Source organism: Rhinopithecus bieti, unplaced genomic scaffold (assembly GCF_001698545.2).
Source record: "Rhinopithecus bieti isolate Rb0 unplaced genomic scaffold, ASM169854v2 scaffold_6022, whole genome shotgun sequence".
NCBI lineage: Eukaryota > Metazoa > Chordata > Mammalia > Primates > Cercopithecidae > Rhinopithecus > Rhinopithecus bieti.
In genome coordinates this window covers 1,927,542-1,944,093 of record NW_016805265.1, presented here as the reverse complement: position 1 = coordinate 1,944,093, position 16,552 = coordinate 1,927,542, and the positions used below count along the sequence as shown (strand labels likewise).

At 43.2% G+C, this 16,552-nt stretch overlaps 1 protein-coding gene across 3 annotated transcripts in view; it reads left to right on the top strand.

Moving 5' to 3' along the window:
• Positions 1–16,552, top strand: part of KAT6B (lysine acetyltransferase 6B) — a 211,157-nt gene that overhangs the window by 189,228 nt on the left and 5,377 nt on the right. For all 3 annotated transcript variants that reach the window (XM_017871917.1, XM_017871916.1, XM_017871918.1), the window contains exons 14-17: positions 9,314–9,545; positions 9,850–10,009; positions 10,605–10,967; positions 13,642–13,933. In XM_017871917.1, coding sequence (XP_017727406.1) covers positions 9,314–9,545; positions 9,850–10,009; positions 10,605–10,967; positions 13,642–13,933 — 1,047 coding nt within the window. The remainder of the gene's footprint in view (positions 1–9,313; positions 9,546–9,849; positions 10,010–10,604; positions 10,968–13,641; positions 13,934–16,552) is intronic.

The following is a 16,552-nucleotide window of genomic DNA, read 5'->3' as shown; positions in this document are numbered from 1 at the left end:
TTTATATTTTAAAATAAATGTATTCTTCCTAAAATATCCCAGAATTTAAAAGTGGTTTGAACTGTAGAAAATTTAAAAGGTCAAAGAGGAAGACCTTCCTCTGCGTGCCTTTCTCATTTCTGTCATGCCGAAGGGCCATGGCACTGGGGCTTTATCGTCACCTAACTGAAAGTGCCTCTGGGTCACAAATCAGAGCATTAACTTAGCTTGGTGATAGGCAATGGGCTTCGTGAACAATTTGGTTACTTCAACAATTTGGTAAGCTATTCTTATGTCAACATATTTTTAAAAATTCTCGCCTTCCCCAAACAATTTTAGTTGGGGCATAAATGATACTGACAAAGTATAACATCTCTCCTTCTGTGATCATTTTATCGTGTGGCAGGTACCTCGTTTTCCTAACAAGGAAATTGAAGGATGAATCTATTTTGTAGTCATCTTATTAAAAAAAAATGTATTCTTCTAATCCACTAGACCAGGAACTAGGTTGTGGTGGCGCACCATACACTCACAAATACTCCTCAGTTGAATGTTTAACGAAATGAAACTCTGTGAAGTGTATCACACAGTTCTTTACGGAGTGGCCATCCTCCCCCACCTTAATTCGGAGTGCCTCTATTTCGCTAAGATTTGCCTGCTGCTGGGATTTCTCATTAGGCACCACGGCCACCACCAAAGCCCTGTGAGGTGGCAAAAATGAAGAAGTGGTGCTGCACCCCATTTAATATTCTGGCCCAAGTATAGTCCCCAAGGCCCTTTCCTTAATGGAACCCATAATATATCTGAAACCAGACATCTGTGGCTTTGTAAAGTCCCAGGTGATTCTGACGTGCAGGCAGGGTCGAGAACCACTGGGCTACACTTGAAGACAGAAGAAGGAGCAGTAGGCCAGGCTCAGTGGCTCACACCTGTAATCCCAGCACTTTGGGAGGCTGAGGCAAGAGGGTTGCTTGAACCGAAGAGTTTGAGACCAGCCTGGGCATCATGGTGAAACCCCGTCTCTACAAAAAATACAAACATTAGTCAAGCATGGTGGTGTGCACTTGTTGTCCCAGCTACTTGGGAGGCTGAGGTGGGAGGATCTCTTGAGCCCAGAAAGGTGAGGCTGCAGTGAGCCAGGATCATACCACTGCACTCCAGCCTGGGTGATAGAGTGAGACCCTGTCCCAAAAATAAAAGAAAAAGGAGCAATTAATTCTCTCACTGGGTAAGAGAATCAGTTATAAACGCCATCTCACACAGCTGTCTCTGGCCCTCAGGCTGCTTCCATGTGGCACGTGCTACGCCGGCACCTCCGGCTCAGGAGCACATCCACAGAGGTGCATGCTTCTCAACACAGGGGTGGTGCAGAGGGAGGGAAGTCCCCTTCCCTGCTGCCTGATGCCCTACTTGTGAGTTCATTTTCTTTCTAAGCACCTGTACCTTTTACCTGGGGGACTGACATGCAGAATGACCACCCCCTCAAGGGAGTGCACACCTACCCACAGAACCATGGAACTATCTGGTAAATCCCAGCATGGTTGGTCAGCTCAGAGACACGGGCACACCACACAGCATTGGAGGATTCATGTACCTGCCATACATCTTCCACTGGGGAAGTTGAAGGAAGACCATTCCACTCTGGAATGGACTTGGAGGGGTAGGGACATTCAGTAAGAAAAACCAGTGGCCCCTTGGGGAAGAGCTCAGCACTGAAGGTCTGCTGAGGAGCTTGTGGGATCCCAGAGAAGAGAGATCTAAGAGAGGGACTTAAGAGTAACAGGCTGGTATGTGACCCAGGGCAGCCAGTCTCCTTCCCCAAAGACATGCTGTCTCCATGCTCAGGGTTTCACTGGGTCAGGCCATTTTTCCAGAGACACACTTGAGTCTTGTAAAATATTTGAGTCTTTCATCGGTCTTGGGACTGTCCCTGGGCTCTGCTGAAGCCCTAAGCAGTCACTGTTTCTGTGGTTGCATGGGCTTGCCATTTCCTAAGGATAGTCCTTGAAGTTAAGGACTAAGGGGCCAAAGCGAATTTGGGGACACAGAACTGTGTTTGCTGGGAACTTTGTTGCCATTTCTGAAGACCACTCCTAAGGCAGAATTTTTTTCGTGGCCTCTTTCTTTAATTCAATTTGTATCTGGGTGGTTAGCTGGGGGGAGGGGAGAGGAAGGAAGGGTGGGATGAGAGGAGAGCTTCTGTCTGAGTCCATGGAATGGTTTTCAGGTTCCTCAGGCAAAAGTAGGAAAAGAAAGTTAGCTTTTCTCAATCTGATTCAATAGAGCAGTCTGTCTCTGTTGCTTTCCTTCTGTCCAAATTTTATTTATTTCCCCTACCTTAAGGATATTTAGTTACCCAAATGATCACCTTGAGATTTGATTCATTCAATATGTTGAATAATAATCATAGCTAACACTTATTAGGATTACTGTAATGTGTCAAGCACTGTTCTGCATGCTTCATATTAACTCAATCCTTACCAGAACTGTAAGAGTTAGGTACAATTATTATTCACATCATATGGATGAGGGATCTGAAGCACAGAGAGGTTAAATAAAATCCCCAAGGTCACACAGCTGGTACGTGGTGGACCCCAGATTCCATTCTGGGCAGTCTGGCTCCAGGGCCCATGCTGTTCACCCACCCATAGAGCCTCCCATGATCTGTCATGTTGTATGCAATATATGACATATTGTTTTTAAATACCGGTGCCCTGTTGCCCAGCTTCAAAAAATTCTCATCTTTGTTTAATGTACATGGTCTCAAAGTATGGTTCAGTGAGTCTACAACGTCATAACTATTTTCCTAGTAGTACTAAGATACTCTTTTTCCTTTTTCCTTTCATTTTTTCATGAGGATACAGAGGAGTTTTCCAGAATGTCATGACCTGTGGTATCACAACAGATTCAATACCAAAGCAATCTATGAAATCTAGCAAGCAGGTGTGGTGGCTCACGCCTGTAATCCCAGCACTTTGGGAGACTGAGGTGGGAGTATCGCTTGAGCCTGGGAGTTTGAGACCAGCCTGGGCAACATGGGGAGACCCTGTCTTCTTGAAAAAGAAAAAGAACAAAATAGAGAAAAATAGAGAAAGAGAGAATCTGACTGGCTTCTCTTAGGCCAGAAGTTAAAGAAATTTGCAAAACGTGAAATAATGCCACTCTTATTCACTATAAATTTTATTTATATTTTAGAAAGTGTAGGTTATTTTTTCATTTAAAAAATGTTACATAATGGGTTTATTGTTATCTTTTAAATAAATTAATAAATATTTGTCAAATTTCTCAGTAAAATCAATAGATAGAGCCCTTATAAGCAAAAGCTCTTTGAGTCCTGAGACCAAAGCATTTGAAAACCACTGATTTAAAGTATAAACAATTGCTATTCAAGTGTGGTCCATGCCACAGGAAGTTGTTAGACGTGCAGAATCTCAAGCCCCACACCAGACCTACTGAACCAGAGTCCGTGCTGTTAAGCAGAGGCATAGAACGTCTGCACAAAGCGATTTGGCAACTCAGTGACCTCTAGCCAGATTTCAGTTTGGTGGGGCTTTGGCGAGTCCATTATTCAGTTATCTGCCATCCAAGGAGCTGAGTGAGGTCTCACCTATTTGAGATTCTTCAGTCATACTGTCTTCAGTGGCCACACCCTCATCAAAGCCAGCAGCTTCAGAGCAGGTTTCTAGCAGTGGTTTTCAAACTCAGGTACATCAGAATCACTTGGGGAACTTCCGAAAGCACAGATACTGGGCTCTGCCTCTCCCCACCAAAGATTCTGATTCAGCAGGTCTGAGATAGGTTCTGAGAATTTAAAGTTCTAGCAAGTTGTTAGGTGATGTTGATGCCACAGGTCTCCACACTGAGATCTTGATAAGCAGCATTTATTCAAGTTCTTATATAATTACATCATGTCCATAGGACTTACGGGAGAGAGGTCTTAAACTTCCACAGTTTCAACACCAATCTCTTAAAATGTAAAAATATCTGAAAAATTCAAAATTTCTATCTTTGCCAAGGAGGCACCTGTATCTTTTAATAAGTGGAAAGCAGTAAGATATCAGGCAGGTCACAGGTCATTTAGAGCACAGCTGTTCTCTTAAAATGCTGTGAGGACTAAGGTTCAACTTCCTCTGCACTAATTGCAAAATCACCACAAAATTTAAACGAGGAGATACAAATAGGCTGTCAGATTCATTTATCATTATTTAAACTGATAACATGCCATTCATCCACTTGGTCACAGTGCTGCTCTGCACCAGAAACCAGGAACAGATAAGTGTACAGACCAGTGAATTGCCATCTCCAAGCATGAGATGACTTGGTTAGAGTCATCAGATTTCCTGTGCTCGAAAGCTACCATAAATCCCTGGTCTGGTGTCTGTTCCCAGGCTTGCAAACCCAGTGCTGTCGACTGATACAGACCTTTCAGCAGGATTTACTGAACTAAACAGGTGTCTGATGAAAAGTGTGTAATCCTCAAAGATTATCATCCCCTAAAAGCAGCTGGTGACCCCAAACTCACATAATCCAGACAGATGGAAGTTGGGAGTGAGTAGCTTGCCAAAGTTTACACTTTGGTGTTTGAGGAAGTTCATATGGTTTGGTTCCAGGTAGTGGAAGATGGAGGTGTGCAGGGGTGAGGGTGTCTGCCCGTGTCAGGGGAGATCCCTGTCCCTATCCATGCCCTTGCCTGAGAACATGATTCTACTATGGTCCATTTATACCCTTGAATACCACTAGTTTAAAGGGAAGGAATTTTCATTTTCAGTGAGCATTAACATTACAGTTATTATGCTGGGAATTAAATTTAATTTGGGAATTTGGGTCTGCAAAAACAAATCTTGACCTTGTCTAGATAGCTCCTTCCTTATCCTAATAGATCCATGAGGTAACTACATGAGGTAACTCTCTACCACTTTGATTTTCTCCCCCTGGGGGAAAGTTAACCATTTCAAACTCCAAGGAATCAGGGCTAGTTAACATGAGATTTGATTGTCTTACAACAAGTAGTTCAGCCTTAACAGAGGTGAGGCACACTTGGGTTCCATGCAGTACAGCTTAGAAATGCTTACTTTTTATAGACAGAAGTTGCACTGTTCTTCCTTTCCCTTTAAGTAGACATCTTGATAATCTTTTGAATTGATTATGTGGCCTATATACTGCAACTCAGATGTCACCTTCCCCAGGATAAGTAATTCCAGTAAAGCAAAAGAGGAAGCCAGCTTTTGCTATGATCAAGATAGTTGATGTGGATGAGGGGTTTATGGGCTACCCCGTTTTCAATTACAAGGCTCCCACTCACAGAGTAAGTGCTGTTCACTAGCACCTCTGGCTCACAGACAAGTTCAAGGGAATAATTTCACCAGCGATTAATTATACTGCAGCCACTGGGATTTGTCCTCCAAACATCACTTTGTTTTCCATCTGAAACAGCCAGGTTTCTCCAGGGAGAGCTGAGGTTTTCTGATTGAAAGTATCCCGAGTTAAGGAGAAGTGTTAAAGCACTGTGGGAATCTGTTCACCAGGGGTATATTGTACTTGTTTCAGATCCTTCAGGATAATACACCAGCTTCCAAGATAAGTGCCTTTTTTTTTTTTTTTTTTTTTTTTGAGACGGAGTTTCACTCTTGTTGCCCAGGCTGGAGTGCAATGACGTGATCTCAGCTCACCGCAACCTCTGCCTCCCGGGTTCAAGTGATTCTCCTGCCTCAGCCTCCCGAATAGCTGGGATTACAGGCATGTGCCACCACGCCTGGCTAATTTTGTGTTTTTAGTAGAGACAGGGTTTCTCCATGTTGGTCAGGCTGGTCTCGAACTCCTGACCTCAGGTGATCCGCCCGCCTCAGCCTCCCAAAGTGCTGGGATTACAGGCATGAGCCACCGCACCCGGCCAAGATAAGTGCTTTTTATTTCCCTGCATCTTAGATCAATTATTTGGAATCCTTTTGGTAAGTTAAATTTAAGAGCTGTAACTTAAACCACCACATCTCTATGATTACTCAATAAGTAAAATGTTCTTACCAAAAATTATTCTTTAAATGGGCTATATTGTAATTATGTTGTGAAGAGCCTAGAAAAAATAGAAAGAGGCCAGGCACAGTGGCTCACACCTGTAATCCCAGCACTTGAGGGATTGAGGTCAGGAGTTCGAGACCAGCCTAGCCAACACGGTGAAACCCTGTCTCTACTAAAAATGCAAAAATTAGCCAGGCCTGGTGGCTGGCGCTTATAATCCCAGCTACCCAGGAAGCTGAGGCAGGAGAATCGCTTGAGCCTTGAGCCTGGGAAGTGGAGGTTGCTGTGAGCCCAAATCGCGCCATTGCACTCCAGCCTGGGCAACAGAGCAAGCCTCTGTCTCAAAAAAAAAAAGTACAAAGAAACAAAAGGTGGCAAGAAATTCCTTTTTTAAAACATCGCATGTTATGAAGGTCAGAGTAGTGAAGTGCCACCAGCTGCAGCCTTCTGAGAGGAAGTGCTGCTGCAGGTTCAAATGGAATTCTGTCCTACATCCGCCAAGCGCACCAGTGGAGTGGACATGACACACTTCTTCTAAGCTCTGCAGTTGAACATATTACAAGTGAGTTCATTTAACTAGCAAGGAATCAGAAATGTATCTTTGTTCATTTTGATCGTTTTGATGGATTCTGTTTTCTCTTACATGAGGAGACTGTGGACTTCCAAATGGCTCCTGGCATAAGTGCCGGCTGCTGCTATTGTTAGTTCCTTGAGAGTCTCATGAGTCAGAGAGGAGAGGGAAAAACCCACGGCAAGCCATGCAGTGGTCCCTTTGGGTAGTGGCCTTGTGCAGTCTGCAGTGTTGGTGCACGTCATCCCTGCACACCCGCCTCCTGTGCTGTGGCTGGAGCTTGGGTTTGTAGTCGTCTTCTTTCCAGCACCCAGGGAAGCATGACCTCCTGGCAGGTGTTGGCCACTCCCTGCTTTCTCCTGGCCTTTGCAAGCACAGTGCAAGGGTGTTTGCTGAGAAAGACCACTGGGCTCTCAGTGTACCCACGCCCAACAGGGCTCATCACCCTGTTGCCACCTCCCCAGGACTCTTCCGTGACTATCATTCCATAGCCTGAAGTCTGTGTCCAAGGGAGTGTCCCAGGAGACAGCCACTTAACATGGTAGAAGTAGCAGGTGCTAAAAGGTTTATGCCTAAATGCTCCCCATGGACCCTAAGTTGCCTGCTAGTTTGAGTGGCCTAACCCATTTAGGCTCAGGCCCTGACAGGGTGTGTCTGCGCCACTTCAGGGTGTGAAAGCACGAACAGCTGCGGAAAGCGTGGGTTTTCCTGATGCTGGCTGCTGCTGCCTTCCAGATTAGGGACTGTAGTGGGGAGACAGAACAAAGGAACACATGTGCTTCGGGGTAAGCTGGCCTATCGTAGTGGGGGACATAAGGTATGGGGGGACACATACCACTTTGGTATGAACACTTGGTTGTACAGAATTCTTTCTGCAAGACTGAGAGGAGTGGGGCTTTCTGTCCTTGACTGCTGGATTCAAATAAGAACCAGTAGAGAACTGGGGACTTTCACACTCACTGCAGGGGACTTTTAATTGTGGGATCTCATGGACAAAAGGGGATAGTTCCATATCCACGGCTCTATGGTTCTCACCCCCCAGGAGTACAAAGCTGGGACCCCCCGGGCACCTGAGTACATTTCTCAGCATGTGCCAGGCACTTTGGAGGCAGGTGACGGATGTGCCAATTATCTGTATTCTGAGGTGTGGGCCCCCTTCGTACTCTGGCGACACAGAGACATAGAGAGCTCTTCTCCGTGTTGACAGGACACAGTGTGGTCTGGCTTCGGCACAGTGGCCATCACTGTGTTAGCATTCCTGACACACTGCTATTGAAAGCCCCAGCCTGCTGCCAAATTACATGTAGACAGTGGTTTCACTGTAGAATGTTGTGGTGCTTGTTTGCATTCAGTCAAATACTTTGCACTTAAACATGGGTTAAAGAGACAAGTAAGTCAAAAGACCTTAGCAAAACCTGAAGTTAAATTTACGCCCATTCTTTGTAATGGCATTCAGATTAAAGCCATCAAAATGCAAAATGCTATGATTATATCCTTTGAGGGTTCAGGCTGGATGCTTGTTTTATATTTCTGCATTACTGTATTTGCAGTGATTTTGAGAGGCAGGAAAATGCATCAGAGACATTGATTTCTTCTTTAACAAAAAATAACCCTAAAATTGAGAAAATTCTTGAGAATGCAGCCATTTTGGAAATGTAGATAAAGAAGAAAAATGCTGAAGATTTGGGTGGTTTACAGAGCAGTATGATTTTGTCAGTGCTGCCACCTACTGTATGTGGTTGATGTTTGTTTAAACTTAGGAAGTTCATGAAGGTGAGGCTGTTGAAATAGATAATTAGAGCAAGGTAGACATCATTAGTTTATAGCATTTCTTTTCTACTCCATAAGTGGCTCTTAATTACCAAGACAGCTGCCAGCTTTCATTCATTACCTTCAAGTGGATTTAAAGGGCTGGTTTCTTTTTTTTTTCTTTTTTTTCTTTTTCTTTTTTTTCATTTTTAAAGTTCCTTTGCCAAGGAACCGTCACAGTAATGCTGTAAAATGCGTTCAAAAGCTTAAGATGCCGGGGGATTTTCTGAGCATACATGCAATAGGTTGTTTTAAGGAATTTGTTTTGTTTTAATTTGTAGGAGCAATGTTCTGGGATTGGATTGTAAATTAATTTCTATGAAAGAGGTGAAAATCGAGCTAGTGGAGCTGATGTGAGTCACAGCAGTTGAGTTGAAAGACATTCTTTTATTAGTCCTAAAACAAAGCTTCAGATCAACCTGCTAGTTAAATGTAACAAGCAATATAGACTCTTGAGTCAACAGAGGTCCTTCTCTTTTTATTAAGACCCAGCTGTCAAAGGGTCATTAGGTCCTTCCTGTGGAAAACAACTTGCCCATTAATGTTTGGGGTGGTCCCTTGACAGGATTTCTGAGTAAGTGCCTGACATTTCGTTTTTGGAAGAATCTAAAGCTGTAAGAGACTTAGATGTTGAGACTTACCAGGAGTAATGTCTTCAGCCATCGCTTTTAGTCTTTGTGAAATATGCCACAATATGTGTTTGGAATGCTGCTGCTAGCTGCGTAAATTGACTTAGAGTGCCACTGTCAAAGGTTCAGGAGCATAAACTTCACAGAGATCAAATCACTATAACTGGGAAGGGGCTACATTCTTAAAGCGAATGCACTTCTCTGGTGTGATGTTTTTACCTTGTCGCTACTCATATTACTTCTAGTGGCTCCTGTTCTAAGCTCTGGGAATGCCACAGTGAGAAATGCCCCTTTATTTTTTCTGCCCTAGGCTATTTGCTTTCTAGAAGAGAAGGCCAAGCAGGGTCTCCTGAAAAGCCTCTCTCCGATCTGGGCCGTCTCTCCTACCTGGCATATTGGAAGAGCGTCATCTTAGAGTATCTCTACCACCACCATGAGAGGCACATCAGCATCAAAGCAATTAGCAGAGCAACGGGCATGTGCCCACATGACATTGCCACCACTCTGCAGCACCTCCACATGATCGACAAGAGAGATGGCAGGTGAGTCCTGGGCAGCTCCGTGGCTCAGGCATCCCACACCAGAAAGGGCCCCTGGAGATAGGTGCATTCATTCCAGTTAAAGATCGAGGTTCCCCAACACTATTAACAAACCTTTTCTCCTAAAAATAATACATGAAATGACACTTTTTTGCTGGTTGGATTCCAGTGTTCTGTACCCTCTCATTGAGGTGCTTTCTGATTTTTCCTAACCCAGGTAACGTTAGTGCTAGCATATGTCCGTATGTGAAGCTGAAGTGACATTTCAGCTTGTGATTACATCTTGTTCTGCCTTATCACATTACAGATTTGTCATCATTAGACGGGAAAAGTTGATACTGAGCCACATGGAAAAGCTGAAAACCTGTTCCAGAGCCAATGAACTTGATCCAGACAGTCTGAGGTGGACCCCAATTTTAATTTCTAATGCTGCAGTGTCTGAAGAAGAGCGAGAAGCTGAGAAAGAGGTAATGATTGTCTTTATCATCCTAAGTTGTGTAACCTCAATCTTGTAGCATTCTTAGGCTAAGAAAGTCATTAAGATCATTGTCAAAAGCTTGGTTATGTAGAGATAGCATGTGAAATGATATGGCACTAATTTATCCTAACTGAGGTTTCATGGTAAGACATGATAATTTTATTGAATTGAGTATGAAAAATGGAACATTTATCATTGATTACAAAGCAGCATTTTTTACTACTGAGAGCATGTAATCAGATCAAATTCGGTGCTGAGCTCCAAGGCTGCAGTGTCAATCGATTCTTTGTGTTTATGAACTTGCTTAAAGTGCTCCATGCCAGTGAGCATGTAATGTAGTGATAAAGGACTCAAATCAATTCGCTGCATCATTAATACTGCTAAATATCCCATGAAACCCAATCTTCTTTGATTTGTTATCCTAACTGATGCAAAAGGTTCCTGAGATGATGCAGCTGGAATGTGCTTGGCCGGCTGGCTGTCCTGATCAGAACCGACTTAGAGACACTTTGCTATTGATCCTCAGAGGCTCTGGCTGTGTAACTGCCCTCTCACTGGCCACCATTTTTACCCTCCCCACTTAGGCTGAGCGGCTAATGGAACAAGCTAGCTGCTGGGAGAAGGAGGAACAAGAAGTCCTGTCAACTAGAGCTAACAGTAGGCAATCACCTGCAAAAGTACAATCGAAAAATAAATATTTGCATTCCCCGGAGAGCCGGCCAGTCACAGGGGAGCGAGGGCAGCTGCTGGAGCTCTCTAAAGAGAGCAGTGAAGAAGAGGAGGAGGAGGAGGAGGAGGAAGAGGACGAGGAGGAGGAGGAAGAGGAGGAGGAGGAAGAGGAAGAGGACGAAGAGGAGGAAGAAGAGGAAGAAGAAGAAGAAGAAGAAAATATTCAAAGCTCTCCCCCGAGACTGACAAAACCACAGTCAGTTGCCATAAAGAGAAAGGTCGGTGTCTGTTTAGATTTTCTATCTGAGTCACCTTCCATCAAATCTTATTTGTCATTGCAGACATTCTCTCTATTAGTATTTCACTCTCTGTTCTTTAGTCGTAGTTTATGTGTGTGTAGCCAGTCCCGCTGATCATATGTCATGATCGTTTATCTCACAGTCATGATTATGTTTACTTTTTGAGGTTTGTTAGCGCTGTGACAGGAAACCAGGGACAGGCCAGCCTCGTAGTCTAGTAATCACTGCCACCTGCTGGTCTGCAGGAGTAGAGTAACTGAGGTTTATGGGAACAGAAAGGGGCCCCGGAGAGCACTTAAACCACCCTCCAAGACCTAGAGGCCAGGAGACTTCTGTAAGGTCATATGACTCATTAGAGATGGAAGCAAAACCAAATGCGTGCTCAAGACTCCAAGCCTGGGCTGGGCGCAGTGGCTCATGCCTGTAATCCAAGCACTTTGGGAGGTTGAGGCGGGCGGATCACCTGAGGTCAGGAGATCAAGACCAGCCTGGCTAATGTGGTGAAACCCCGTCTCTGCTAAAAATACAAAAAGTTAGCCAGGCATGGTAGCACGCACCTGTAATTCCAGCTACTCAGGAGGCTGAGGCAGGAGAACCCAGGGAGGCAAAGGTTGCAGTAAGCCAAGACGGCACCATTGCACTCCGGCCTGGGCAACAAGAGCGAAACTCTGTCTCAAAACAAAACCAAAAGACTCCAAGTCCAGTGCCCTTCATGCTGTTTCTTTCTCTTGTCCTTGGCACAGAATTGTTAGAAAGCATTACTGAATCTCCTCAGATCTTAGTAGTCCAGTGGTGTCTCCAGATAGACCATATCATCTCCAATGGTACAGAAAGTAAAGAATTGACTTTGTTTTTAGGTAACTGCTCACCCAGATCTGATATCTTTGTCTTCCGTATCTATCTGGGACGTAGAGGAGAGCCAATATTGTTAGTTCAGGCAAGACTGATAGAGATATCACAATACAAGCTTAAGGCTCTGCCCAAGGCCATCCGATATGGCATCTGTTAGGGAACTTGCTGTTCTAACTCCCAGCTCAGCACTCTTCTAGGCTTGGCAGTCTTCTGGAAGGGTAGAAAGGAACATCCCACAAAGTAGACGTCAGGCTTAAGAATAATGTTTCCATTTCTTAGGAGTGTGTATTCATGTGTTGTATATATAATAAAAGAAACTTGTTCTAAAACTATCAAAAACAAGAATCATCCAAGGCATGATCTGAACTGGACTCAACCTGAAGAAAACCAGTTCTCTACCTTGGCTTCCTTCATATTAGGGAAAATTCCCTCGTGGATTAAAGAGGACAGGCAGACTGGGGGAATAATAACCGTAAATGTTAAATTACGGAATATGATTAACCGGCTATGTGTGTGCTTCAGTGAGCATTCAGAGCATTACAAAAGTAAGACACAAGAATACTTGGAGGCCAGACACAGTGGCTCACGCCTATAATCCCCATGCTTTGGGAAGCTGAGGCAGGAGGATCACTTGAGCTCAGGAGTTCAAGACCAGCCTGGGCAACACAGCAATACTCTCTCTATATATAAAAAATAAATAAATATTTTTAAAATAATAATAATAATAATTCTTGAGTACAGTTTACCTGGAGGTTAGCTTTTAACCAAGCATATTGAATCCTTCTTTGCAGTGTATTTTCAGTAATTTGGGGGGCAACAATTACATCTTAGCAGCAAATCTACCTGCTATTCCTCTTTGAATTTTGTGTCATTAAAAACTTTTTTGCTGGGGGGAAAATATTTTATAATTACAATTACGGAGTCATTTGTGCCAACCTTTAGTGCAAACAGAAAAAATATTTTTAGGTCAGGTGCGGTGGCTCACGCCTATAATCCCAGCACTTTGGGAGGCCAAGGCGGGTGGACCACTTGAGCTCAGGAGTTCAAGACCAGCCTAGGCAACATGGCAAAACCCTGTCTCTACAAAAGAAAATAAAAGAAAAAATATTTTATGTCATACAAATAAGACATCTGGCATGTCTTTAACGTTTTTAGATGCCTTCTATTAAAATATTTTGCCAGGTTATCAGTTGCTTACATCTCAGCAGCCACCAGTACTTGACTCTGTTAACATTTTAAACAGTAATCCTTTCTTCAAGTACCTTTCCTTTCATTTTCATAGTTCCTGAAGGCCTGTGGAATGAGAACAAGTAGGTTGGTCTTGTATCATATTTCCCAGTGCTGTCCGTATAGTGGGTGCTCCTTCAAGAGGATTTATCAAGTATTAAATGTGTTAACCCTGTGGCTAGTTAATTACAGCACCATTTATAAAGACATTAGAGTCTGTGATGAACTTAAATGTCTGTGATGTGAGGAGTATTGAAGCCAGCAAGTACCACTTGGAAAATATATACTAGAAAAGCAAAGCTTAGTTTTTAAAATCTCCAGTCAAGCTGCTAGGATGTTCCCTCTCAAAGCATCTGCTTGAGTAAACAACTGTTTTATTTGGAAAACACTTGCCTGTGTAGTTGGAGCCCGAGAGGGATGTTAAACATCAAATGGAAGGTTAAATACAAAGGCATTACAGAAGTCTCTACGTGTAAGATTCTCAGACACGTGTTCAGTACACGCCTACTGCATGTCGACTCAACCATTTAATTTCTCATGAGCTCTTATGTGTTATGTTTGGAATTAATTTCAGAGGCCTTTTGTACTAAAGAAGAAAAGGGGTCGTAAACGCAGGAGGATCAACAGCAGTGTAACAACAGAGACCATTTCAGAGACAACAGAAGTACTGAATGAGCCCTTCGACAACTCAGATGAAGAGAGGCCAATGCCACAGCTGGAGCCCACCTGTGAGATTGAAGTGGAGGAAGATGGCAGGAAGCCAGTCTTGAGAAAAGCATTCCAACATCAGCCTGGGAAGAAAAGACAAACAGAGGAAGAGGAAGGAAAAGACAATCATTGCTTTAAGAATGGTGACCCTTGTAGAAGTAAGTAGAGGAATGATAAAAACCTTACCCTTGAGAATGTCTGTATCTGACTGGGTGCCAAAGAGCAGGCCTCTAGCGTGATGCCCAAGGCACCTGGGAAGTGGTGCTGATGCACCTGGAGCAAGTGCCCATCTGCCCTTTCCCGTCCTTACAAGATTCTGTCCCTTCGTCCTGGAATTGGATTTTATGTTAAACAACTTCTAAGGCCAGAACATTCCTCTAGGTGGGTTCATCTTACTTACCAGAAATTGGCTTATCCCCCAAAACTTTTAAGTCTGTTGGTAAGAAACACATTACATTTCTTTGATTCTAATATGTACTTTTTTTTCCAGAAATACTAGTATTTCTGAAATCAAGGTATATATTATTATCAATGTGAGCATTGAATGGAATCGTTTCTTTTTTTCCTGGAAAACAAATATTAGTGAATCAATAGTACATCTTATAATCAGTAGTGTCTTAGTATATACTACTATAAAGATTCATCTAAACTAAGCTAAGCATGATGGCTTACCCCTGTAATCCCAGCACTATGGGAGGCTGAGGCAGGTGGATCACCTGAGCCCAGGAGTTTGAGACTAACCTAGGCCACATGGCAAAGCCCCATCTCTACAAGAAATACAAAAATTAATCAGGTGTAGTGGTGTGCACCTGTAGTCTCAGCACTTTTGGAGGCTGAGGCAGGTGGATCACTTGAGCCCAGGAGTTTGAGACCAGCCTGAGCAACATGACAAAACCCCATCTCTACAAAAGATACAGAAAGTAGTCAGGAGTGGTGATGTGTGCCTATATTCCCAGCTACTTGGGAGGCTGAGATGAGAGGATCACCTGAGCTCAGGGTGAGCCATGATCATGCCATTGCACTCCAGCCTGAGTGACAAAATGAGACCCTTTCTCAAAAAAAAAGAAAAAGAATCATCTAAATTTACCCACACATCAATATTAGCTTTGATAATATTGTATAACATAGAAATCAGTAAACTGATTTAAGTTGACAGGGACAACCTTCCTTTTAAGTTGACAGGGACACCTGTACCCTATCCTCTAAAAAATATACTGAACACCAGTGAATCATCTTTCCTGCTGTATTTAAAACACCCATCCTTGCCTGTCAGGTTGAGAACGTGTGCTCCCAGCTGAATCATGAAGGTTTATAGTATACTGTCTCTATTCTCTGGCCGAGATGACGCTGTTCGGAACTTACTCTCATCTGGGGAACAGGCCATCTCATTTCCCTGGGAACCACAGGATCACTCTAGCTTTTGAAAAGCCACAGTTTTAAGAACATATGCAAGCATCTTCTTGACTTTCTTAGTTCACAGAAATGCTATTCCTGCATACATTTTTTTGCTGAAGGAATGACTTCTTACTCTGGGTATAGAGAAACCAAGCTTTATTCTTTGGGTTTTTTTTTTTTTTTTTAAACAAATCAACATACAAACCACAACAAACTGTGATGAGCAGTCATTTTGTGTGTGAGAATGAGCTTTGTTTCCCCTTCTTGGCTGTCTTCTCATATTATGCCTGACTCCTTTCAGGATGTCCTTCTTTCTTAAGAATAATTGTCAGAAAACTCATCTTCTGATTTTGGGAGTTGTTCCAACAAAAGCTGGTAGGTCCAGTAGCATGTAGAATAAGAATGCGGAATCCAGCCAGGCATGGTGGCTCATGCCTGTAATCCCAGCACTTTGGGTGGCTGAGGCAGGCAAATCACCTAAGGTCAGGAGTTCAAGACCAGCCTGGCCAACATGGTGAAACCCCATCTCTACTAAAAGTACAAAAAAATTAGCGAGGCGTGGTGATGCATGCCTGTAGTCCCAGCTACTTGGGAGGCTGAGGCAGGGGAATCGCTTGAACCTAGGAGACAGAGGTTGCAGTGAACCGAGATCATGCCACTGCACTCCAGCCTGGGTGACAGAGCAAGACTCCATCTCAAAAATAAAAAGAACGTGGAATCCGGGGGCACTGGCATGGCTATTACCTGCCATTGTGAATAGAAATGTCCTGAGATGACTCTTAACTTGGGCATGGTACTCGGCACTTCTCAAGGAACCATTCTGCATCATATATGTGTTCTTTTCAGCTGGTCAGTTTGAATGTAATACTTGCAGGTAAGTTTTTCTGTAATCCTTTTATTACCTAAATCAGACAGTGCTTACTCTGCTATTCACCGGTTAGACTAGAACTCACTCTCATCTGGCAGAAGGGATATCTGTTTTATGATGATTGTGGGATCTTATTTTTATTCTCCAAAATAGAGTTTCTAATAAAACTGTTGTTCTATATAAAGCTTTTCCTTTAAATTGACCACTGATTCTAGAAGATTAGTGTAATCTAAAGATCGTAAGAATACTTGGGTGCTTTATACATATATTTATTAATATGTATGTAGTTATCCATCTGCTTATATAAATATGTACATATTTACATCTATATTCACACGTGCATATAGGTTCAGTAAAAATAAGGTCACCTGAACTGAAATGAACTTCACAATTATGGTTTGTTTCTGATTGTCTTTAATATTCAAATCTTACATCAGCAACATGCTGATCCAGAATTCAGTGTGGACAGAATTAGTGATAAAAAGAATACCTGGCCGGGCGCGGTGGCTCAAGC